Raw genomic sequence first — 25,201 nt, forward strand, 5'->3', positions numbered from 1 at the left:
TTTCTATTTAACTTAAAATAAATTAGTGCTCATCCCCCTTGGTACGCCACTGGCTGACAGTACCCCTTATTGTTGCTAATATTCGTAAGACTGCCCTCCACCTAAGTCTGATCGTCAAATTTCCGGATCTAAACGCCGCTAGCATCTCCAAATGTACCACTCTTCTAATTCGTGGTTTCCCAATGATTTGTATGCTGTAGATGGTGTCACTGATCTTCTTCACAACTTTGTACGGGCCTTCCCAACTGCACCGAACTTTGGATGGAACACCTTTCTGCCGGTGAGGGTTGTATAACAGTACCAAATCTCCCTCCAAGAAACCTTCCGTACCTGCGTTTCATCTTACTACTCATTATCCTTGTTCATTCCCTCGCACTCTGTTGTTTGGCCAATGAACTACTTTTTAGAGCTTGCTCTTCACATACTCAGTATCGTTCCGACGTTTCCCAACAGAAGTGCGCGCTGACTTGAAACCACCCTTGCATTCTTTCTGGAAAATTCTTTCAGTCGTTTTAGTGCGTCCATTAGGTTTTGTCAATGCCAGTGTTTCTCTCGCAGGTACTTTTGATTTCGCTTTATTTGGCCCATTCGATCCATCAACCTTTACCTTTGACTTTCGTGGTCTTTGTCGAGTCTTCTCCACCAGTACTCGATTACTGCTGAACCCTTTCTCCAAACTGAAGTTAAGTGGTATATCCTGGTTCTCATAACGCATCACCCTTCTCTGCATATCAATCTTGATGTCATGGTCAACCAAGAAATCCACTCCCAATATAACTTCATCAACAATCTCCGCCACAACGAATTTGTGTAAAACCATGACCTTCCCAATTAAGACTTCACAGATCACTTCTCCCCGGACTTGGTTATACTCGCCAGTGACCGTACGCAACCTTGCTCCAGGTAATGACTTTACTCTCCTGAAGACCAAATCAGATCGAATCAAGGAATGAGATGCGCCCGTATCTACACTCAGTACACGTTCTTTGCCATCCACATTCCCTCTGACGGTAAGAGTGCTCAATTTTCTACCAATTTGCGACACAGATATCACAGGGTATTCAATAGCTGGATCTAGCTCTCGATCTCTACATCTTACTCGCTCTTGCTCATCCCCTCCAGCTTTGTTATTAAGACCACTCATGCTGTTGTAACCACTAGGATCCAGATCGCAATGACGTGCAATGTGACCGGGATTCCCGCATTTGAAGTATTTGCCAGCCTTTCAACATCCGACGCAAACTCTTGCAGTGTTTCACCAGGCCTCTGGAAGCAGTTCAGTAACTCCATTTGGTATATCTGTCTCCTATGCTCAGTTCCATATCGTCTCTCTAGATCGCCCATCAATGCTTCATAACAGATTCGTTCGCCCTCTGGAATGGTTTGTAAAATCTCAGCTGCAGGCCCTTTCACTGCCATGAACAGTGCAGCAACTTTATCTTCAGCATTCCAGTTGTTCACTGTTGCGGTCTTCTCAAATTGTAGCTTAAAGACCTGGAAAGGAACTTTATTTTAGAAGAAAATGTATTTTACTTTTTCTCAAAAAAGAAGAACGACTTTTCCGTTGAATTGATTTTTTATTTCTGAATTTTATATCAAGGCTTTTTTGTACAAATTGAAAAATTCCTTGTACAATCTAAACAATGCCTACTATTCTCGTTCCTATAGAGTCATATTGCTTGAACATACTCCGGCCTTGAGACTCGACCGTTCTCGAGGCTCAACAGGTTCTACTGGTAAAACACAAAGCTTCTGAACAGGGCGACTGATGGTGTTATGACCCGTCCAGATAGTTACGTTTCGCACCAACCCATCGGTGCCTGGATGTAATTCTGTTACTCGTCCCATTTTCATTTTCCATAATGTCGGTGGCGTAGATTCGTTTTTGATGACGACCAAGTCACCTACCTTAAGATTTTGTCTCGCCTTTCGCCATTTTGGACGTTGTTGAAGTTCATGTAGATAGCTATTACTCCATAACTTCCAAAATCTCTGAGTGATGAGCTGGCGAGATTGCCAATAGCTAAGGCGATTCTCCGGCCGTTCCACTGGAATTTGCTCTCCTAAAATAGGAACCAATGCTTCTCCAATGAGTAGATGTCCAGGTGTAAGGGGATTCAAGTCTCGAGGGTCAGCACTCTGAGCACATAATGGACGTGAGTTCAGGACTGCACCAATTTCTGCCAATAATGTCTGTATCGCTTCTATTTTCAATAGTCGAGCGCCCATAACATGCCGCAAATGATGTTCCACCGACTTAACAGCCGCCTCCGACAAACCTCCCTGATGTGGAGCAGATGGAGTAATAAAATGCCATTCAGTTTGTCGCGCCGATAGCGATACAAAGATATCCGAGTCTTTCCAAGTCTTCAGCATGCGACCTAGCTCTCGCTCAGCTCCTACGAAATTTGTTCCATTATCGCTCCATAGATGAAGACAATGGCCGTAGCGTGAGGTGAAGCGAATAAATGCCATTAAGAAGGCGTTGGTTGTTAAGTCTGAAACAAACTCTAAATGCACCGCCTTGGAAACCATGCACACGAAACCCTTTATAACCGCATTGCCTCTTCGACGATCAGGACGTACTTGTATGGGTCCTGCATAATCAACCCCAGAATGCAGAAATGGACGGGCTGGACGAACTCTACAAGCTGGAAGATTTCCCATCATTTGTTCACTCAGCTTTGCCCTCAGCCTTTCACACATCATACAATTCTTAACCAATGACCTAGCTAATGTTCGTATACCGATTATCCAATAATTGCGTCTTAAAGTCGATATCAGCTGCTGTGCTCCGCAATGCAGCAGTTTCAAATGCGTCGACCGAGCTATAAGAAAAGCCAATCTGCCCTTGCCTGATAGTATCGCTGGATTGCGCTCGCAGTCAGGTAAATCTGCTTCTTGTAACCGCCCACTCATGCGCAATATCCCATTTTGGATAAAAGGAGCCAGCACTACAATTGCATCCGACAGTCGAATAGCCTCAGCTGAATTCTTATCGTGACCGGATCTATTGAGTTTTCGGATATCATCCTCGAAATAATCCCATTGCTCTTGCTTAATCCAGAAGACTAATGAGTGATCTAGTTCCTTCACGCTTAAATGTTGCTTACGTCTATCTGCTAATGATGTCCGACAATTTTTAGTAAATCTTAATATCCATGCCGTCACTCTTATTAAACGAGTAATAGACGAATATCGATATAACAATAATTCTTCTTTTATAAATAATGTTCCAACATGAGCCGCAAGCGGCTCTTCACCGTTCCGCCCCTCTGTTGCTTGTAACCTATTTTCTCGGTCTACCTTTACTTGGCGGCATTCGTTGTTCACTTCTATTTCGACCTTTTCGTGGTTGCCTTCTGGAAGCTTCGGCCACATCCTTTTTGGGAGACGAAGAAACTCTGGACCATTCCACCACAGCTGAGAAGCGATTAACTCATCCATCGCCATTCCTCTAGAAATCATATCAGCTGGGTTCCTGTCAGTTGGAACATATCTCCACTGGTGATTGATTGTATTTTTATTTATCTGTCGTACCCTATTAGCCACAAATTGTTTAAGGCTACCGCTGTCTCGCCTCAACCAGTATAGAACTACCATGGAGTCCGACCAACAATTAATCAAGCTGATTATGATTCGGTGATGACCCTCACAAATAGACAATACGCGCTGCATTAGCTCACTGAGCAGCGTTGCCGCCCGCAGCTCAAGCCGTGGTATGGTCTCCGTTCTTAAGGGTGCTACTCTCGATTTCGCTAGCAATACATTGGATGTCACTACTCCCTTGTATTGTATTACAGCATAAATAGCTGCTCCAAAGGCTTTGGTCGATGCATCCGAAAAGCCATGCAAAGTCAAATCATATTGTCGTGCGTATCTTATCCACCGTGGTATGCGAAGGCTTCTGAACTGGTTTATTTGAGAAAAAATACCCTGCCATTCGATCCTTAGCATTTCAGGTAAAATTGTATCCCAACCTAATTTCTCCTGCCAAATTCTTTGAAGTAACATCTTTGCTTTGATTATAAATGGTGACGCCAAACCATCCGGGTCATACATTCGAGCGGTGATACTTAAAGCCATTCGCTTAGTCCAACAATTTGGAGCTACATCTGGCAAAGATTTCACTGTGAAAGTTAACTCATCCGTTGAAGGAATCCACTTAAGGCCCAACACTGATGCTTCCATATGCGCAAATTGCGAAGGCCGCTAAAAGCTGTTTCAGCTGCTGGCATAAGAGCAACAATTCCTCCTCCGTATCAGCTCCGACCAAACAATCGTCCATATAAAAGTTATGCAATACAGCGTATGCACCTAAAAGCCACCTATGTACGTTATCTTTAGCACATTGCTGCATCGCTCTGATGGCACAAAAGGGCGCTGATGCCATCCCGAATGTCACTCTAGTGAGCCAATATTCAGCTATCTCTCCTGTATCATTCCTCCAAAATATTCGTTGCAAGTCCCAATGTTGCGCTGCTATTTTCACCTGCTGAAACATTTTCTTAATATCTGCCGTTACCCCATATGCGTGCAAACGAAGACCCCAAAGAAGGTCGATTAAATCCTTTTGCAACTTGGGCCCGATCATTTGGACATCATTCAATGAAACACCGGAATCAGTGATACAAGATGCGTCGAATACTACCCGAAACTTCTTCGTAATTGCATGGTGAGGGATATAATAGGGTTTGTTTTCCGGTGGAGTTGTTGCCAGCCTTAGCCATCCCTTTGCTATATACTCATTTATGAAGCTCTGATAGTTTTCTTTCAATATTGGTTTCGTTTAAATCGCTGCTCCAATCGTAAATATCTTTGGAGCGCTGTCACTCGATTGGAGCCAATACGATCCCAGTCGCGTCGTAAGGGAATTTCTAGAGTATAGCGCCCCTCCTGTGGGTCGAAAGTGTGGGTCTCCAAGAAATGGGTTTCACATTCCTGTTGCTCCGTCGTCCAATTGGAGTCATCACCTGGCAAGCTTTCTACTTCAAAGAAACGTTGTACTAAGTGCTCAAGTTGATATTCATTTTCCATTCTATCTACCACTCCTGCTACATGGACTGCCACAACGCTAGCGTTATTCGGCATATCGCCGAATAGAAACCAGCCCAAACAAGTCTCCTGTGCTACAAAGCATGACGCTAATCGACGCATATTTTCCTGCATCAGCTGAGCCCATATACCCACGCCCAAAAGCATTTGTACTGGTGATGGTTGGTCGAAAGTTGGATCAGCCAAAAACGTTGATATATCGCTGGGCAAATCTTGCTTCCGTAATCGTGTTTGAGGCAATAACATTTTACCTAAAATCGATGGAACCACTAGACAAGTGACAAAGATGCTCAAATCGTCCAAGTAAAGTGACATAAGATGACCCGATATTGCCTTGTTATAAACTTGGGATTGCGCTCCAATAGCCGACGAAACATTAACCTTTGTTCGATGCGTGCAAATTTGATTATTAGCTACGACATCCTTGCTGATCAGGTTCACTTGTGCGCCAGTGTCACATAAGGCACGTAGTCTTATAGTCATACCACCCTGCGTTACAAAACGAACCTGAGCAGTAGCCAATAGAGTGGAGCAAGGATTGATAGGTGATGATCGCATTATGACGGGCTTATTCACAGGTTCGCAGAATTCTGATGGAGTAACAGCACTGGAAACCCCGAGGCCAGTTTCCACTTCGCTTTTTGGTTACTATTGGTCCTTATCGAAACTCGCCTCCACAGTTGCTACCATTAACTCATGCGGAACTTCCCCCTTGGAGTTCGGACCTAATTTCGGACAAATAATGCTATTATGGGGTGCCCTTTCACACCTGGGACAGCAACTTGATAGACAGTTCCGAGCTGTATGTCCTTTCCACAAGCAATTTTGACATAACCCCAGCTCAAAAATTCGCTTAATTTTCTGGTCACGACTCATACGTCCAATTGTAGGGCATCTATGGAATGCATGATCTCCTGAGCAGCTGAGACATGGCTTGTACTTAACCATGGATGAACTGTTTAACTTTGCACGCTGATCCATGACAGGATTGTTTGTGCGCTTCTCACTATACTTACCGACGGCCGGTATGGTTTGGCTTAACAGCCCGCTACCACGACGCTCAAGCCAAGAGAAAAAATCTTTTTGCAAGTTCGGAATTCGATCTGTGGGCCGAAACATTTCCCACTGACTACGTGACACGTCATTAAAATTTTTCTCAAGCCTTAATTAAAATATCGAGTCGTGCCTTTAAAATTTCCACGTTCATATCATCATTTGAAGCAGAGGCCAACCAGTCGGACTGCCGCTGAATTTGCAATGCAGTATAATCTAAATCTAAATATTTACTCTTGCATCTCCTAATGGCTTGAACATCCATCCGTTGGGAATCTTCTATATCGACTGTTAGGTCCGTTTTTTCTTCCTCTACACTCGTTACGTTATTTCTATTATCACCTAAAAGAAAATTCGAAAAAAATATCAGGCACTTAACGGAAGGCTGGATTGACTAGCATTATCCTTGCCCTCTAAATCACACCCCAGTCTTCGACTACTGAAGTTAACGTATGTATAACCTTAATATATACGCGCGTACCCAACCCCAGTAGTGTCCGAAATCGCCTGCCATCATAGATTAATCTTACTGAAACGTCAGACTTAAATTCGCTGAGCCTATGCCACAATTCGCCGGTATATTATGCAGAAAGTCGCAGATAAATTCTTGCATAAGTCGCAGTTATATCTGCATTAGCAGTCTCGCTTCTTTTTAGAATGGCTTAAGAATTCGGACCTAAATCGCTCTGTATCAAAATGTATAACTACGCTGCAATAGCAACAAAGTCGCTGTCAACCCACAATCAAGCCTCAAAAAATACACATGCACATGCATACATATCATTCACTTTTGGAATTTTTTGTTTTTTAAATTTACTTCGCATGCAGCGTTTTCCTCGTTCCTCGCTCACAGGTAACAATTTTGCAAGCTTATTTGAGCTTGGTCCATGGCTATGCCGCTCTGCCCTTCTCAACGCTGCCATCAATCGCATCATATTTTCAAATTAAAAAAAAAAAAAATAAATGTAAGGCGCGATAACCTCCGAAGAGATCTAAGGCCGAGCTTCTCTTCCAATTTGCTTCGTGCTCCTCTTGATTTTCCCTACAAATTGGCCGGACGGGACCTACATGTTTTATGCCGACTCCGAACGGCATCTGCAAAGCAGATGAGTTTTCACTGAGAGCTTTTCATGGCAGAAATACACCCGGAGTGCTTGCCAAACACTGCCGAGGGGCGACCCCGCTTAGAAAAATTTTCTTCTAATTGAAAAATCTTATTTCTAAAATTTTGATGTTGCTTTGCCCGGGAGTTGAACCCAGGGCATACGGTGTGATAGGCGGAGCACGCTACCATCACACCACGGTCAGCCTAAAAAAAAATGCACGAACGTTCGACTTCCAGTTATATATGCTATGCTGCTATTTTTCCAGCAAGTTGACTGTAACTGCTTTTTCCATTCGGCTCGATTGACCAAAATGTATTTTAGAAGAAAATGTATTTTACCTTTTCTCAAAAAAGAAGAACGACTTTTCCGTTGAATTGATTTTTTATTTCTGAATTTTATATCAAGGCTTTTTTGTACAAATTGAAAAATTCCTTTTACAATCTAAACAATGCCTACTATTCTCGTTCCTATAGAGTCATATTCTTGAACAGGAACAGAACCGTCAAAGGATGGTGTTTTTACCTTTGCATTACTCGTTGAAACTGCTGGGCGATTTAATTGCAACTCCTGTATACGATCTTTCAAAGCATCCATCTCGTTCAACTAAAAGCCTCCAGCTGCGATGAGACTTTTGTTTCCTGTGCCTCCAGCTTCGTTGCGATACGCTCTTCCTGTGCTTCGAGTTGTAATGTTATGCGTGCCTCTTGCTCTTTTAATTGTTCTGCAATTTGTGACGCCATGTATGTTTTCTGTTCATCCAATTGTGCTTCAATCTTCGGCGTGATGCGTGTCTCCTGCGATTCTAGTTGGGATGACATTTGTGACGACATTTCTGACATTTGCGACGACATTGATGTTACTGTCGATGTTTGTGCAGATATTGCAGCCAAAATCATGTTCAAGTCTGTGCTCGTAACTGTCTGCGATGTTTCGTTTTTCTCTTCAATTTTTGTTGTTGTCTCGTCCCCATCAGGATAAAAGACATACTCGTCCACATCAATTCCTTGCGACTCCATTACCTCTCGTAGCCGTGCTTGAAGTTCGATCTTATTGCCGGTTGTATTCAATCCACGGTTTCCAGTTGCTGGATCCTCAATACACTCAACTTTGCCATGTCCTAGTTTTATTATCAATCTTCGGAATTTATTCAACAATTCCTCTTCTGACACCAATTGTAACGAATTTACTGCAAATCCTCTTATTCGCAACCTTCTACTAACGTTCGTATCGCTAAACTCTTGAATAAATAACGTCAATATTTAATAATGCAAAAATGGCCTTTATTATAAAGTACTTCACAATAACACTAATACTTTGCAACCAATAGCTTGCTTAAACCAAACTGATTTTTGCGCCTCTACTGTTGTCGCCTTTTATACTGTCTGATTTCCTCGTTGCATCTTCTAGACGCTTCAGTTCTAGAATCTACTAGTTGGTTATCTGCTATAATTATATCTACAGATGAGCGACACATCCATAATTATAATTGCATATCTCAGATAAGATATCTGCATGTGTTTATGCGTTGCTTCTCCGCTGCGTGTATGTACATATGTGTAGACATAATGATTGATTCGTTTATGTAGATACATAATGATTGATTTATGGATGTGCATACAAGTCACTCCTAGCATCGGCTTAGAGATGACAGTATCATTCGTAACAATACATACATAAATAGAAAGCGACATATGAAAAAAAAAAATCGCCGCAAGGTGGCGCAAGGATCGATATATTCAAAAAAATCGTATTTGTGGTCCGATTAGGTTCATATTTGGAACACATAATACATACATGCATAGAAAGCGACCTATGATGTCCGATTAGGCTCATATTTGGAACAAATATTACATACAGTCCGGTAGAAGTGACATCAAAATATTTTAGAGTTCGAGGAGAGACAAGCATATGTGGCGCAGAGTCGCGTAAAGTCTTTGGAAGGATTATGTATTGAGGACTTAGATTGTAACAAATTGTCAGGAGAGAGTCCTTGTAATACTGAGTCACTAAATGAACTAACTAGAATGAGAAATAATGGACAATTTAATAAAAACTAAAAACTTCAAAATAAAATAATTAAAAAAAAAATTTAAGTTAAACGGTTTTGTTGAAAACAATACTTACATGGCGTAATAATAATACTAAAAGCTAGAAAATAATTAGGTAGGTCCTAGGTACTAGTCATCACACTCTTCATCAATCTAGATTAACTAGATTTTAAAAATCAATATTAATTTGTAGTCTCATTTTCTATACTCATTTAAAAGAACAGTACGTTTGAAACATGAATGGGCAATTCATGGCACTTTAATTTATTAAACGCGAGCAAAAAACAAACCTTTCTTCTATTCTCTGGCCATTCGCGACAGCCGTTCTCCCTGTCAGCAGTTATTTGACAGGTAGGTGGGCAATGGAGGAAGAGACAAATTTGTCTTCACAATGTTCGACATCGACTTCCGATTTCGGTTAAGTTAAAATCACGTCCGTTACATGCCTAGTACGAAATTATCATTAATTTTCAACGATAAGGGGTTCTCTGCATTTTTTATCTAATCATAGCTTTTGAACAGGAACTTTATTAGTGAAATGCTGTAACCAAAGCTATTACTCATTATAAATGTACGCATTGACAATGACAGTAGAAGTTTAAGCTACTAAAATTTGAAGATTATTAGAAACTTGTGTATTGTGTAAGTTCAGTACATTAAACATTTTATTATGAATTTCGAATGCAGTCTACAAAATAATTACTTTTGATAGACTCGTTAAAAAATGTATGCATGTATACAATATGGGTATATAAAAATGTGTTAAATATTCGCCGTGTGTATATATATACATAAATGTACATACATATAAAAATATTTTGGAATTTCAATGTTTATGTGTAGAATAAATAATCAAATGATGTCTGAACTAATTGGCCCCCATTTCATACAAACGAAATTTTTGTGTAGTGCGCGAGAGAGCAAGTGCTAATAAATCCAAAGATTTTAAACACAACAAAATTAAATTATTTTTGTAGATATGACGTGCAGGATTTCCATAATTTGTGAGCTTAGAAATAAATAGGTACATTGTGCGTTTTTATTTGTCAATAATTAGTTTGAAAGAGACATTGTAAAAGTGAAGAAGTGAAATTCATTTTGAAAGAAAATTTGATCGACTTACATGATGACCTTATTACAGTGTAAGAAAATCATATCAACATGTTGTTATTATAAAATTAATCATTAAGGTCCACTCACAGAATGGCAGGTTATTCCTTTAGCTCAGAGTTAATTTAAAAAATGTGTGAAATATCTATGCGTCTAACCCCTCATGTCAGGTTAACTCTGAGTTAAATATATAATTTAACATTCTGCAAGTGGGCCCAAGGCTGAAAACAATCATTACTCCGTTCAGATTCAAGCAAACATTTTTCCTGAAATTTGCATATATTGACCACCCCGTACTTAGTACCTGGTTTTCAGTGCGAGTTTAAACTCGAATTAAAGTTGACTAGAGTTTGCCACTTTGTTCGATAACATACATTTTTGCTGCTCATCTCAGTTTAAGCTGCCGAAGTGGCATGATTAAAATCTAGTCAAGTTTAACTGGAGTTTAAACTCGCACTGAAAAAGCGGGCCTTAAATGTAGATTAACAATATATGCTGATTAAGTTTATGGAAAGAATTTAGTTAAACTCTAAAGGTGTTACCAAATGCATATGTGACCCGGCCTATGAAAAGGTGGCTTATGACTCAAAAAAGAGAAACAGCTGTTAAAGATAAACAATGCATTTCATCAGTTTCTTAGTAGTTTTCTTTTTTTTGAGTCATAAGCCACCTTTTCATAGGCCGGGTCACATATATTGTGTGTAGGAATGCGTGTATGGAATGGGTTCATACAAAAATTTTTTGCCATCAACAGCCGTTTAATTCACTGATTATTGTTTTTATACAGTGTAACATCAATATGACGAATCTTAATTTAGCACTGTATACAGTTCATGAGAAAACCAAAAACCCAATATAAAATAACAAGAAAAGTTTCGTTTGCCAATTTTCCTTTTGCAAATTTTCACAATATTCCAAAAGTCAAAAAATTACAAAAATTAAAATAAATAAATTTGTTAGAATATTTCTCAAAAAAAGTTGTTGGAAATTACACCAATATTCAACATTTTTCCAAAAGTTAAAAAAAAATTTAAAATAATTTCGAAAACCTCTATAAGGCCCAAACTTAGTTTGTCAGTTAAACTACACTCAAAATTTATCTGCCTTAAGCGACTGTTCTAGCAGATTCAAACTCTAGTTAACCTATCTAACTGATCGTTCGAAATATTGTCGAATATACCCAACAAGTTCGGGTGTAACCGAACATTACATACTCAGTTGAGTTGGCAACATAAAGGAAAATAACCATGTAGGAAAATGAACCGAGGGTAACCCTGGAATGTGTTTGTATGACATGTGTATAAAATGAAAGGTATTAAAGAGTATTTTAAGAGGGGTGGGCCATATTTCTATAGGTGGACGCCATTTAGGGATATCGTCATAAAGGTGGATCAGGGTAGACTCTAGAATTTGTTTGTACGATATGGGTATCAAATGGAAGGTGTTAATGAGTATTTTAAAAGGGAGTGATCCTTATTTCCATAGGTGGACGCCGTTTCGAGATATCGCCATAAAGGTGGACCAGGGGTGACCCTAGAATTTGTTTGTACGATATGGGTATCAAATGAAAGGGGTTAATGAACATTTTAAAAGGGAGTGGGCCTTAGTTATATAGGTGGACGCCTTTTCGAGATATCGCCATAAAGGTGGACCAGGGGTGACTCTAGAATGCGTTTGTACAATATGGGTATCAAACGAAAGGTGTTAATGAGTATTTCAAAAGGGCGTGGGGTTTAGTTCTACTGGTGGACGCCTTTTCGAGATAGCGCCATAAAGGTGGCCCAGGGGTGACTCTAGAATGTGTTTGTACGATATGGGTATCAAATTAAAGGTATTAATGAAGGTTTTAAAAGGGAGTGGTGGTAGTTGTATAGGTGGTCGCCTTTTAGAGATATCGCCATAAAGGTGGACCAGGGGTGACTCTAGAATGCGTTTGTACAATATGGGTATCAAACGAAAGGTGTTAATGAGTATTTTAAAAGGGCGTGGACCTTAGTTCTATAGGTGGTCGCCTTTTCGAAATATCGCCATAAAGGTGGACCAGGGGTGCTCTAGAATATGTTTGTACGATTGCGGCCACCGTGGTGTGATGGTAGCGTGCTCCGCCTATCACACCGTATGCCCTGGGTTCAACTCCCGGGCAAAGCAACATCAAAATTTTAGAAATAAGATTTTTCAATTAGAAGAAAATTTTTCTAAGCGGGGTCGCCCCTCGGCAGTGTCTGGCAAGCGCTCCGATTGTATTTCTGGCATGAAAAGCTCTCAGTGAAAACTCATCTGCCTTGCAGATGCCGTTCGGAGTCGGCATAAAACATGTAGGTCCCGTCCGGCCAATTTGTAGGGAAAAATCAAGAGGAGCACGACGCAAATTGGAAGAGAAGCTCGGCCTTAGATCTCTTCGGAGGTTATCGCGCCTTACATTTATTTTTTTTATTTATGATATGGGTATCAAATGAAAGGTGTTAATGAGTATTTTGAAAGGGCGTGGGGCTTAGTTCTATAGGTGGACGCCTTTTCGAGATATCGCCATAAAGGTGGACCAGGGGTGACTCTAGAATGTGTTTGTACGGTATGGGTATCAAATTAAAGGTATTAATGAGGGTTTTAAAAGGGAGTGCGGTAGTTGTATATGTGAAGGCGTTTTCCAGATATCGACCAAAATGTGGACCAGGGTGACCCAGAACATCATCTGTTGGATACCGCTAATTTATTTATATATATAATACCACGAACAGTATTCCTGCCAAGATTTCAAGGGTTTTTTATTTTGACCTGCAGGACTTTTTCATTTCATTCTACTTAATATGGTAGGTGTCACACCCATTTTACAAAGTTTTTTTCTAAAGTTATATTTTGTGTCAATAAAGTAATCCAAATACCATGTTTGATCCCTTTTTTCTTATTTGGTATAGAATTATGGCATTTTTTCGTTTTTCGTAATTTTCGATATCGAAAAAGTGGGCGTGGTCATAGTCCGATTTCGGCCATTTTTTATACCAATACAAAGTGAGTTCATATAAGTACGTGAACTAAGTTTAGTAAAGATATATCGATTTTTGCTTAAGTTATCGTGTTAACGGCCGAGCGGAAGGACAGACGGCCGACTGTGTATAAAAACTGGGAGTGGCTTCAACCGATTTCGCCCTTCTTCACAGAAATAAGTTATCGTCCCAGAATCTAAGCCCCTATCAAATTTCACATGGATTGGTAAATTTTTGTTCGACTTATGGCATTAAAAGTGTCCTATACAAATTAAATGAAAAAGGGCGGAGCCACGCCCATTTTGAAATTTTCTTTTATTTTTGCATTTTGTTTCACCATATCATTACTGGAGTTGAATGTTGACATAATTTACTTATATACTGTAAAGATATTAAATTTTTTGTTAAAATTTGCTTTAAAAAAATTTTTTTTAAAAGTGGGCGTGGTCATTCTCCGATTTTGCTAATTTTTATTAAGCATACATATAGTAATAGGGGTAACGTTCCTGCCAAATTTCATCATGATATCTTCAACGACTGCCAAATTACAGCTTGTAAAACTTTTAAATTACCTTCTTTTAAAAGTGGGCGGTGCCACGCCCGTTGTCCAAAAGTTTACTAATTTTCTATTCTGCGTCATAAGTTCAACTCACCTACCAAGTTTCATCGCTTTATTCGTCTTTGGTAATGAATTATCGCACTTTTTCGGTTTTTCGAAATTTTCGATATCGAAAAAGTGGGCGTGGTTATAGTCCGAAGTTGTTCATTTTAAATAGCGATCTGAGATGAGTGCTCAGGAACCTACATACCAAATTTCATCAAGATACCTAAAAATTTACTCAAGTTATCGTGTTAACGGACAGACGGACGGACGGACGGACATGCCTCAATCAAATTTTTTTTCGATCCTGATGATTTTGATATATGGAAGGAAGTCTATATCTATCTCGATTCCTTTATACCTGTACAACCAACCGTTATCCAATCAAAGTTAATATAGTCTGTGAGCTCTGCTCAACTGAGTATAAAGAGATTTTTCATAAGGCAAAGAATGCTGTTACTTAAGATGAAAAAATTATAGTATCCAACTTTTACTCAAGTGTGGCTCTCTAATTGGACTCAAACGTAAGATTTCAATACTACAGTAATTTCACGAAAATAAAATAGAACATACTTTATTTCTGATGCACAACGCTTCATTACTGCCATCAACCAGGTGTTTATTTGTGACAATAACCAGTTTGGCTTTGGTGGTACCACCTTGGATAAGATTTTTTTAAACTCCACCTCAACTCGACATCCAATGTAAGCTGGAGAAATATGCTGGAGTTTAAACTCTTCTGTTTCACAAAATCTCTCAAAGATGGGAAAATTATTCGAAAACTATAAATTTTACAAAATATCTCAAAGTGATTCGAGAATGATGTTGGATATCAACTTGAAAACTATCAGGTTTAAGAATAATTAGAGAATAATGTGGGATATCAACTCCAGAAATATACATATATACATATATTTCTTTAGGGGTGGAGTATTTTTTTCATGTTCGTTGGGTGAACATAATCCAGCTGTAACCCTATTTACAAACTATTTAGATAAAAAAACCAATGTTGCCGTACAATAAAGCTTACCCCAATGGCGGGCTTAACCTGTGACTGAAAACCTGCTCTGGAACTTAAATTTGGCTGTAGTTAAGGCAAACTTAGTTTAAGCTTAGCTTAACCAACTACTGGAAAGCCGGGCCCAAAAGTTCTAGAGCTCCTGAGAAGAAAAAAAAAGTTCTTCGAATGCACCCCAAATAAATACACGTTTCTTAAATCCCAAAAGCTTGAAAATTTTAAAAAAGTTCAAAAACAAATTATTCTGCGTAGCTTTTTAATGCAAATATACAGGTTTTTTAAGTAAAATCGTTAAAAGAAATTTCATCACAAGTTCTTTTGAGGAAATTATACATTGTTATTTGATTTCTGAGAACGGAAAAAAGTTTTGCAAAATTATTTATTAAATTTTTTAAGTCAAAAAACTAAAAATAATATTCCAAAAAAACAAAAAAACAAAAAATTAAAAATTTTTCATTTATTATAAGAATCTTGAAAAGAAGAGAAAAAGTTCTGCAAAACTACGCAAAATATTCACATTTTTCCGAAAGTAAAAAAGTTTCAAAAATTAAAAAAAGTTGTTCTAAATGATTATCTTTTCGCATACACAATGAGAGCACAATTGTGCTATGGAATGCAGACTCCTGTCCTAAAGTTCCTGGAAGAGAAAAAAGCCTTATTAATTACGCCAAAACTCATACATGAAATAATTTGGAACTACTAGTCAGTGTTCGTGGCTAGGCCCTATACAAATTTTTCTATATTAGAGCAGATTTTTCGAAAATGGATCATTCTTGCCGGGCTAGTACCATGGGAAACTCAATTTTACAATTTTGAAAAAAGTTAAACATATTCGAAAATTTATGGAATATTCTCTTTTCATTTCAGCTCATTATTTAATAATATTAGCACTCTTCACTGCGAACCTAATAAGTATGGCAACAGCTACTCCCACTACGCCCCCCACCAGTCATCATAATCTTTTCGCGAGTGAAATTTTTAAAGCAATCGCCACGAAGCGCACCCAAGATAATGTTATATTTTCTCCAGCATCAATACAAAGTTGCCTAACACTGGCCTACCTTGGCGCGGAGGGTGAAACCGCGCAACAAATGCATAAAGCGCTACGATTGCCAACAAATCTGGATAAAACGGGAATTGCAGCAGATTATGCCAATTTCATAAGTAAGCGCTTTGTGGACAGGCAAAATGAGAAAGCAGACGCCCCAAAGCTACGTTTAGCTAATCGTATTTATGTAAATGACTGCTTCCAAATATCATCTCAATATAACGAGCTTGCTAAAAAAAGTTTTGATACTGAGGCTGTGCCTACAAAATTTAGCGATTCCAATCATGTGGCCAAGTCAATCAATAATTGGATTGAAAGTCAAACCGATGGAAAGATTCAAAATTTGGTACAACCGGACGCATTGACGTCCTATACGAGCGCCATCTTGATAAATGCGATATATTTTAAAGCTAAATGGCTGACACCATTTAGCCAGACATCAACCAGGAATAGTGAATTCAAGATGGTTGATGGCAAGAAGGCAATGATACCTATGATGTCCGGCGATGAGCATATAAAATATGGAAAATTAGCAAATTTAGATGCGTCAGTTATTGTGCTGCCATACAAAGATTCAGATTTATCTATGATGATATTATTGCCCAATAAGGTTGAGGGCTTACAAAAATTAGAAGAGGCATTGGCCTTAACTGATTTCAATCAAATAGAAAGTCAATTAAGGGTGCAACATGTTGATATATTTCTGCCAAAATTTCGCATCGAATTCAGTATTGATTTGAAGGAACCTCTAAGAAAGGTTTGTAGTAAAAAGAAAGTAAAACATAATATGATCCCGCTAAAGAGTCCCGCAATAATAAAAAAATAGTCCCGAAACAATCCCGAAATAGTTGCAAAATTATAACCCACATGGTCCTAAAAAAGTACTGGTCCAAGGAACAATACGGAAATTATTTCAAAAAGGTCCTGAGTCGATTCAAAAGCTTTTGAAATGATTCCAACAAAGCACCGCAGTGGCCCCGAAGTAATCCGGATGAAGCTCCGAATTGATCTCGAAAGTATCCCGAACACTATACCGAAATTATATCGAAATAGTCTGCAACCGTCGGCCACCGTGGTGTGATGGTAGCGTGCTCCGCCTATCACACCGTATGCCCTGGGTTCAACTCCCGGGCAAAGCAACATCAAAATTTTAGAAATAAGATTTTTCAATTAGAAGAAAATTTTTCTAAGCGGGGTCGCCCCTCGGCAGTGTCTGGCAAGCGCTCCGATTGTATTTCTGCCATGAAAAGCTCTCAGTGAAAACTCATCTGCCTTGCAGATGCCGTTCGGAGTCGGCATAAAACATGTAGGTCCCGTCCGGCCAATTTGTAGGGAAAAATCAAGAGGAGCACGACGCAAATTGGAAGAGAAGCTCGGCCTTAGATCTCTTCGGAGGTTATCGCGCCTTACATTTATTTTTTATTTTAGTCTGCAAATGATTCCGAAATTATTTATTTATTTATTTTTATTTTTATTTTATTTTTTCGAAAAGTCAAAAACAACAATGGTTCTTACTGACTAAAACGAATAACTAAGCCTAGCTACAAAACAGAGTTAAGTAAATTAAGAAAAATAGACTTTGGATAAGAAAAATCAGGCATAATAGAATTAGAGATCTCATTAAGTTCACGTAGAGAGCGCGACAGTGGAGTATTTATCGCATAGTAAGTAGACTTATGTTTAATAAAAAAAGGAGTTATGAGAACGAAGAGACCTCGTTGGAATAAGAAAATGTATCGCGTGCAATAAAGAGGAGCAATCAATATCTCCATTAGGATAGGATAGGATAGGTTAGGTGGTAGCTGCCCTGATAAGGATAGCTCACTTGGACAACACGAAGGTCCGTTGTGATACCACATACACCAAAAATAACGGTGACTTAGATCTAGCTACGTAGAGAATCGTTGGGTAGCAACGATAAAGCTCCGAATGATACCGATCTCAACTTTGGATAAATCCTCGGGAGATCCAAGTGAGTCGCGACCGAAGTACTTTCGCCTAGTTCTGGCAAAAGCTGGGCAATCAAACATAAAGTGATTTGGTGATTCCACCTCATCATCCTCCATACAGCTGCAGCAGGATGGAGTTTCCAGTATATTGAGACGTACCGCATGGATACCCATAATATCTCCATTAACAACTCCGAAAATGAAAGACAAGGAAAGGGTTGACCTCTGAGTTCTAATGGTTTCAAATTAATTAGCAGCAAGCGGGAATTATAAGAAGGGACTAGGTCTGAGAAATGTAAGGATCTTAGGCAGAATTTTAGGAAGATCTTTTGTACTCACTCAATCCTGTTGATTGCAAACTTGTGATAAGGCCTCCGAACAAAAGCAGCATATTCCAGTTTAGAAAGAACAAACGATGAGTATATCAATTTAAATGTATAGGTAACTGAGAAGTTGGTGCTATTACGCCTCACGAAACCCAAGGAAGCATACGCGCTTGAAATTACATGGTTAATATGGTTATTGAAAGGGAACAAGGAGTCAAAGATAACCCCTAATCTTTAATCTCATCAAGGAAGTGAAGGAGAGTACCCGAGATAGTATATGTCGTTGGTAAAACATTGCGAATTTTGGAAAATGTGACATGAAAGCACTTGTTGAGAATGAGAGATAGACGCGAATTACGGCACCAGATTGCTAATCCATCTAAGTCTTCTTGGAGACGCTGAGCGTCATCACTATTTTTTAATAATGGAGAAAACTTTTAGGTTATCAGCGTAAAGTAAGAACTCCCATGACACAAAACAATTTCCTATATCATTTATGAATAAAATGAAAAGAAGAGGGCCTAAGATGCTCCCTTGGGGTACCCCAGAGGTGGCAGTAAAAGAGTTGGAAGACACACCCTCAATAGAGACCATGCAGCGTCTGTTACTTAGGTCGGAATACAACCACTTGAGAAATACAGAGTGAAACCCGAAGGAAGCGAGTTTACGTAGTAGCAAATTGTGAGATACCTTGTCAAAAGCTTTAGAGAAGTCGGTATAAATGCAATCTACTTGATGGCTTGAAGAGAATGCATCAATGCAATATTCACTAAACAAGGCTAAGTTTGTGACGGTAGACCTTCCTACAACAAAGTCATGCTGGTTTGGTAGTAACAAATTTTTTGCGGCAAAATATATTTTATCCTTAACAATCCCTTCGAAAAGTTTAGAAATGATAGATAGCTTAGATATTGGCCTATAGTTAGAAAAGTCCTTCTTTTTGCCATTTTTGAAAATTGGACAAGTGTATGCAAGTTTCCAGGCATCTGCAAAGACACCAGAACTTAGAGATTGGTTAAATATGGCCAATAGTGGGGCTACAATAGCAGGGCAATGTTTGAGGAGGGCGGTACTAAGACCACCTCGATCAGTCTGAGTAGAGTTTTTCAGACTATTGATACCGTTAATAACGTCGATTGTGGTAAGCCGTAGGTCATTGAAATTCAAGGCTCTTTCATGGTCAGAATGACAAACATAGTTTGGTGAAACAACCTCATCAACTGTGAAGTTGGATTGAAAAAATTTGGCAAATAAGTTTGCAATGTCTACGGGGGAGGTAGCAAGTTTATCACCCAGGCAAACAGCAGCAGGCATCCCAACACCATTCTTTTTGGATTTGATAAAAGGCCAGAAATTTTTGGGATTAGACTTAATGTTTGATTCAACCCCAAGTATATACTTACTATAAAGAAATTTGTTAAGCCAGTTAAACTTCATAGATAGTTGGGTATAAAATCCAAAATGGATTTGATCCTTGGATTTCAGGAATTTTTTGTACCACTTATTTCGCTGATTCTTTAGCCTTTTCAGACCATGAGTATACCAAAGAAGTTTATATTTCATGAACAATCTGGAAATTATTTCGAAACAGTCTCGGAAAAAGACCGCACACAAACCAGAAAGGGTCCCGAAATTGTCTAGAATTGGTCTATATTTTTCGATATAGTACGGAAATAGCAACGAAATAATCCCTAAAATGTTTGAAAACTAAGCCGAAACATCTAGGAAATTACCCGAAAATAGCCCCCAAATTATCCCGAAAACGATTCGTAATCAAACAATCCTGAAATGTACCCGACTTTATTTCCTATATAGTCCTTAAAACAACCCAAAAGGCTCATGAAATTGTTCCGAATTAGTCTCAAAATAACGAAACGGCTGGCTCTGCTTGCTTTTCGAAAACTCTGTTGACCGAAATGCCAAATATTTATCTCTGGTCTAAGTCAAATAGAATCAGAAGTATAAAACTTTTGGGGGTGAAGGTGCTACTTCCTGCTCCTTTTATCCAAATTGCATAGAACTCTATTTATTTGACCTAGATACCAAATATCATTTATTTAATCAAAGAGATTTTTAAAACTCTGCCTTGGGACATCCGAAAAGCGGGGAGTGGAGTGGGATTGCTTTGTGTCGATGTGACCCATATAAGCACTTAATATCGTTGGTCAGGGTTAATATACTTTGAGTTACGACGAATAAAACTTAACAAAAAAGAAACCGTTCTCTGGATAGACTATTCCGGACTATGAAGGTGAACCCGTAAATCCATTCTGCAGGAATTTAAAGACGATAAATCCTTCTACAAAATTTACTTTCAGTGTAATCTTAATTTGATTTGCCTATCTTTGTGTTTTGTGGCATCGTTTTTCTAATTATATCTCTTTTTCTATTCCTCCCTTTTCTTATAGTTGGGTTTAACTGATATGTTCTGCGACTCAGCCGATTTTAGCGGTCTCTTTACGCAGAAACAATCTCAAAAGGTTGATGAAGTTAAACATAAAGCTTTTATAGATGTCAATGAAGCCGGATCAGAAGCGGCGGCAGCAACATGTAAGTACCAAATAAGCAGTTTTCTTCAATCACATCCTTACCTTATTCTCGCAGCATAAAAGTCAGATCCCATCCAGCCGAAACGGTTATGTTATGTTCGCGAAAGATCGGTTGGAGGAAAGTTTTCTATTCAAAATATATTTGAGGCTCTATTCTTTACGAAGCAGTCAGCGTAATATGGAAATAAATGAACTGCATAGAATACACCTTGGCAGTCTTTCTTGAGATTCAGAGCGCCTTCAAAAACGATCAAATGGAGGCCATCTGGAGGGCCCAAGACTATATAGTTGCATGGATCAACTCTATGCTCAGGGGTAGGGTCGTCAGCGCAACTTTAGAAGCCGGCTTAGTATGTGAAATGGCTACCAGAGGCGCCTCGCAGGGCGGTGTGCTATCGCCTCTATGCATACTGATAGCTAATGAAATTCTAGAAATCTACAGGGCAGAAGTTATGAGGGTAGTCGCATATTCCGACGACTAAGTGATTCTAATCACAGGTATTTTCCTGCCAACGAAAGGAAAACAAAAATTTCTCCCTTTAACTTTCCGAGGTTAAACGTCAGAACGATAAATCTCTCTCAAATATCTAGGTATGGTTCTCGACTCCAAATTAACTGGTAAAGGAACGTGAGCCACGCACCTCAGGAGGGATTCAACGTAATTTTCAACCTTCCAAATACGAGCACACAACGATATTAGATGACGTAGTAAAGGGACGAATAAACTGGATAATTTTTGACCTAACGTCCGAGACCAACCAATGGTGGTTGTTACCGGAACGTACCGCATCTATATCCGGCAAAGGACCATAGACAGCGATGACACTCCCCAAAACCTTCCGGCAGAGTCTTTTTTGTTAATACAATAACAACAGATATTCTTCAAGGGAGGCATGCCTAGACGGTGGTAGGGGCAATAAAATCTACACATACGGCTCGAAAAAATCAAAGGGAACTGGAGCTTGCATCTGTAGATCTATCAATCACACCGACTTCCGGACTCGTAAATGTATTCTAGGCACAGGTATATGCCATAGATATAGCAGGTAGATTGCTCCAGGATGTACGATCGCAGACGTCAATTTATAGATCTTTGTCGACAGCCAGGCCGCTTTAAAGGTATTATAATGCAGCGTGATAAAGTCGGATATGCGGAGGTGTCGACTCTCTTTGATATCCATTAGGAATCTTAATGTTTCCTTTTGCCGAGTCCCTGGGCACAGCGATATTGAAGGGAATGAATTTACAGATGAGATGGCCGTGAAAGGTTTTGAAATGGATATAAGCGAGGCGCACAGCTCCATATGACCACTGCTGGGGTATCCTCTGAAGAAAATCATGGCATGTGAGACTCGCGCAACGGACTTGCTGTGGACCAACCGGGTTGATTGATCCCAAGGTCGTAATGGTCAAGTTTGTGTAGAAAAGGAACTAGCTTCCTTCCCAAGCTAAACAAGGGTGCTTCAACTGTGGCGGGACTGCAAACAATTGATCTTTAACTTCCACTTACGTTCATCAGAAAAAGCAAGTGCACCGTTGAGGACTTCTAGGAAGTGACTGCCACCCGACACTCACAATGGAAACAGTGTTTCCGAGTGTAAGTGTGGGAAATGCCCATGTACGCTCTCTTAACCTAACCTAACCTATGCCCGTATATTGAAAACTAGTGTCTTCCGGAAGAGTATAGTATATTAGAGTCAATCGTTATTGTAATTAAATAAAACGCAGCACTCTATCACTCATTATAATCTTATATGCCGTAAATTAGAAAAAGGTAGTTGTTGGGCATTCTTAATTTCTCGCCGTTTCATCCATCATTATGACAATTTTTAATACAATTAATTTCTTATCTTCTATATTAAGATATGAAAATCGTACCGATGAGTTTGAATTTGGATCAGAAAGTCTTTAGAGCCGATCATCCGTTTGTCTTTGCGATACGCGATAAGGATGCGATTTACTTTGTTGGACATGTGGCGAAATTCTAAGAAAATTTTATTTAATTTTTAAAGTATTTTAATTTTTAAGCCAATAAATGTGTATAAAGCCGATTTTATTTTCATTTTTGGCGCATATATTAAATAAAAAAAAAAATAAAACATAATTTTGAATTATATGTTAATACTAAGAATATATATTGCATATCGAAATTATTGATATATAGTCCTAACCTTGACATTATTTTGTATAGGGTAAAGCCGCTAGTAGTCGGAGAATTAATAATTTCCATATATCTCAAAATATTTTTGCTATATATTATGGATTCTGTTAACAAATCAGATTCAACTGTGATCTGCCTTTATAAAAAAATATATAATTAATATTTTACATTATTATGACATTATTCTATTCAGAATGTTTTTTGTTAATTAACAGTTATTCATTATCGCATTGCTGGAATTATGGTTAATTCAACCGAGTTTTTTTTTGTCAAGAAACGAAATTTGTTTAGTTATATTCTGTGAAAATTACAGATTCTTAATCAATCTAACTGATTTTTCCAGTGCTGCTATTTCAAAAACCAATTTGGTGGTAGATTTTAAAAAATACCGTGGTAAAAGAATAAAAAGTGTTTGCCGAGGTGTCCTAATTATATTTTCTGTGTGATTTTCAATATAAAAAGCTTAAACTCAAAATAATTTTGAGTGATGAAAATAATATATTAAAATTTGTATAGAAAATGGTCTGTTCCGAAAATTTCTATGTTCGCAAATAAAATTGTGGTGGATTTTTAAAAAGTGCGGTAGTTGAGGTGGAAAGGGAAGTGGTAGTCTACCAAAATTGAGATAAACAAAATTTTTCTGTTAAAATAACTAATTTCATTGCTCACTTCAACAACTATTAATATTATGCAAGTGCCATTAGCTAATTTTAAACTTAAGCTCACAGCGCTCACTAATTGGTTCTTATGATTATCGTGACACAAAAATCTCTGCCGTACCAACAGCCCAGTTATATGTGAACAGTTTTCATTGGTATATTAGGGTCACAATAATAATTGTTGCTTAACGCAGCAGATTTCAAGTCCTGGAAAAAGCAGCGTCCTTTGGTGAACTTTTTTTATGTTAATGTTGAAATACTCAATTCAGAATCAACAATTTGTGTGAAGCTGATTCAATAGCGCTATCGTCAAATGAAAATCATGCTCTACAAGTCACTTATCGTACCCGTCCTGCTATATGGTGCAGAAGCATGGAGAAAAGTTCTTCCAAATATTTATAGACCTCTACGCGTTGGCAATGGCGAGTACCGAAGAAAATTTAATGATGAGATGTACGAGCTTTACGCAGACATCAACATAGTCCAGCGTATTAAAACGCAGCGGCTACGCTGGGAAGGCCATGTTATGCGAATGAAAGATGATGCCCCGGCTAAGAAAGTGTTTATCGGAACCCGCAGAGAAAGGGGGCGGCCCCCAATCAGCTGGAAGCAACAGGTGAAAAACGATTTAAACTCCCTTGGTGTGATCAATTGGCGCCAGTTGGCAGAGTGAAGAAGCGATTGGTGCGCCTTGTTGGACGGTCATAACCGTTTAGCGGTCAAGTGCCAATTAAGTAAGTAAGTGATTCAACAGCTGTTTGCGATTGATAAAAGTTGACATAAATATAACCATTTAACCTATAATGATCTCTTCTATTTAACCTATGCTATCCAGAAAAAGGACTTTGAAAATATTTATTACAGTTATAGGGCGCTTCGGAAAATACAGCCGTTATATTATAATATTCAACTCAGCAGTTGGTATATACTCACTACCATGGTATAAAAAAGAAGGTAGTTCCACTCAAATTTTTTGACGGACTTGGGGATTTTTGAAGTTTCATAATATTTGTTGTGTTGCTAGAAGCGTTGCCAAACCGTTACTGTTTAAGGCGGGATGAAAATTTCCTACAGGATCAAAACGCAATGGTAATCTGTGCATTATTATGTGCATACATATCGATTGAGAATACAGTAGAACATGCAATTTTATTGAAAAATAGTGGATAATGACTCATACATTGGTTAATGACTCAGCTTGGCCCCTAGACAGAAAAAATACACGAAAAATCCTGTTGTTCTAGCATGGCCCTATAATCATACCTCTACATTGGATATTTATCAAGGCATGTTGAGAAAAAGTGTACCTCCAAAGTCTGCAGTGAGAGGTAGGTGTTTAATTTGTTACGTTTGTGGAACGCCACAACCATATCAATGCTAAAAGGGTACAGAATGTGTATAGGCAAGGCTTGCTCCAACGTAACACCCCTTGGTACAACGGGCAAAAGAACTCTCATAACAAGTGGTTAACTTGCAGAACTACAGGGCAATGTTCTCCCTAAAAAACGATTTAACAATTTCCTCCTCAAGCGCTACG

The 25,201-nt window shown here is 38.8% G+C and overlaps 1 protein-coding gene across 11 annotated transcripts in view; it reads left to right on the top strand.

Moving 5' to 3' along the window:
- LOC137244878 (serine protease inhibitor 42Dd-like) overlaps positions 1 to 22,960 on the top strand; it is a 44,660-nt gene extending 21,700 nt beyond the window's left edge. For 7 of the 11 annotated variants that reach the window (XM_067774562.1, XM_067774569.1, XM_067774565.1 and 4 more), the window contains 3 exons: positions 15,840 to 16,777; positions 20,704 to 20,845; positions 22,708 to 22,960. In XM_067774562.1, the coding sequence (XP_067630663.1) occupies positions 15,840 to 16,777; positions 20,704 to 20,845; positions 22,708 to 22,832 (1,205 nt within the window). In that variant the 3' untranslated portion in view covers positions 22,833 to 22,960. Of the gene's footprint in view, positions 1 to 9,689; positions 9,712 to 9,756; positions 9,905 to 9,989; positions 10,405 to 15,839; positions 16,778 to 20,703; positions 20,846 to 22,707 lie in introns of those variants that run through there. The other 4 variants (XM_067774564.1, XM_067774566.1, XM_067774563.1 and 1 more) reach the window with 4 other exon arrangements.
- Positions 22,961 to 25,201: the final 2,241 nt, after the last annotated feature.

Source organism: Eurosta solidaginis, chromosome 3, assembly GCF_040869045.1.
Source record: "Eurosta solidaginis isolate ZX-2024a chromosome 3, ASM4086904v1, whole genome shotgun sequence".
Taxonomy (NCBI): Eukaryota; Metazoa; Arthropoda; class Insecta; order Diptera; family Tephritidae; genus Eurosta; species Eurosta solidaginis.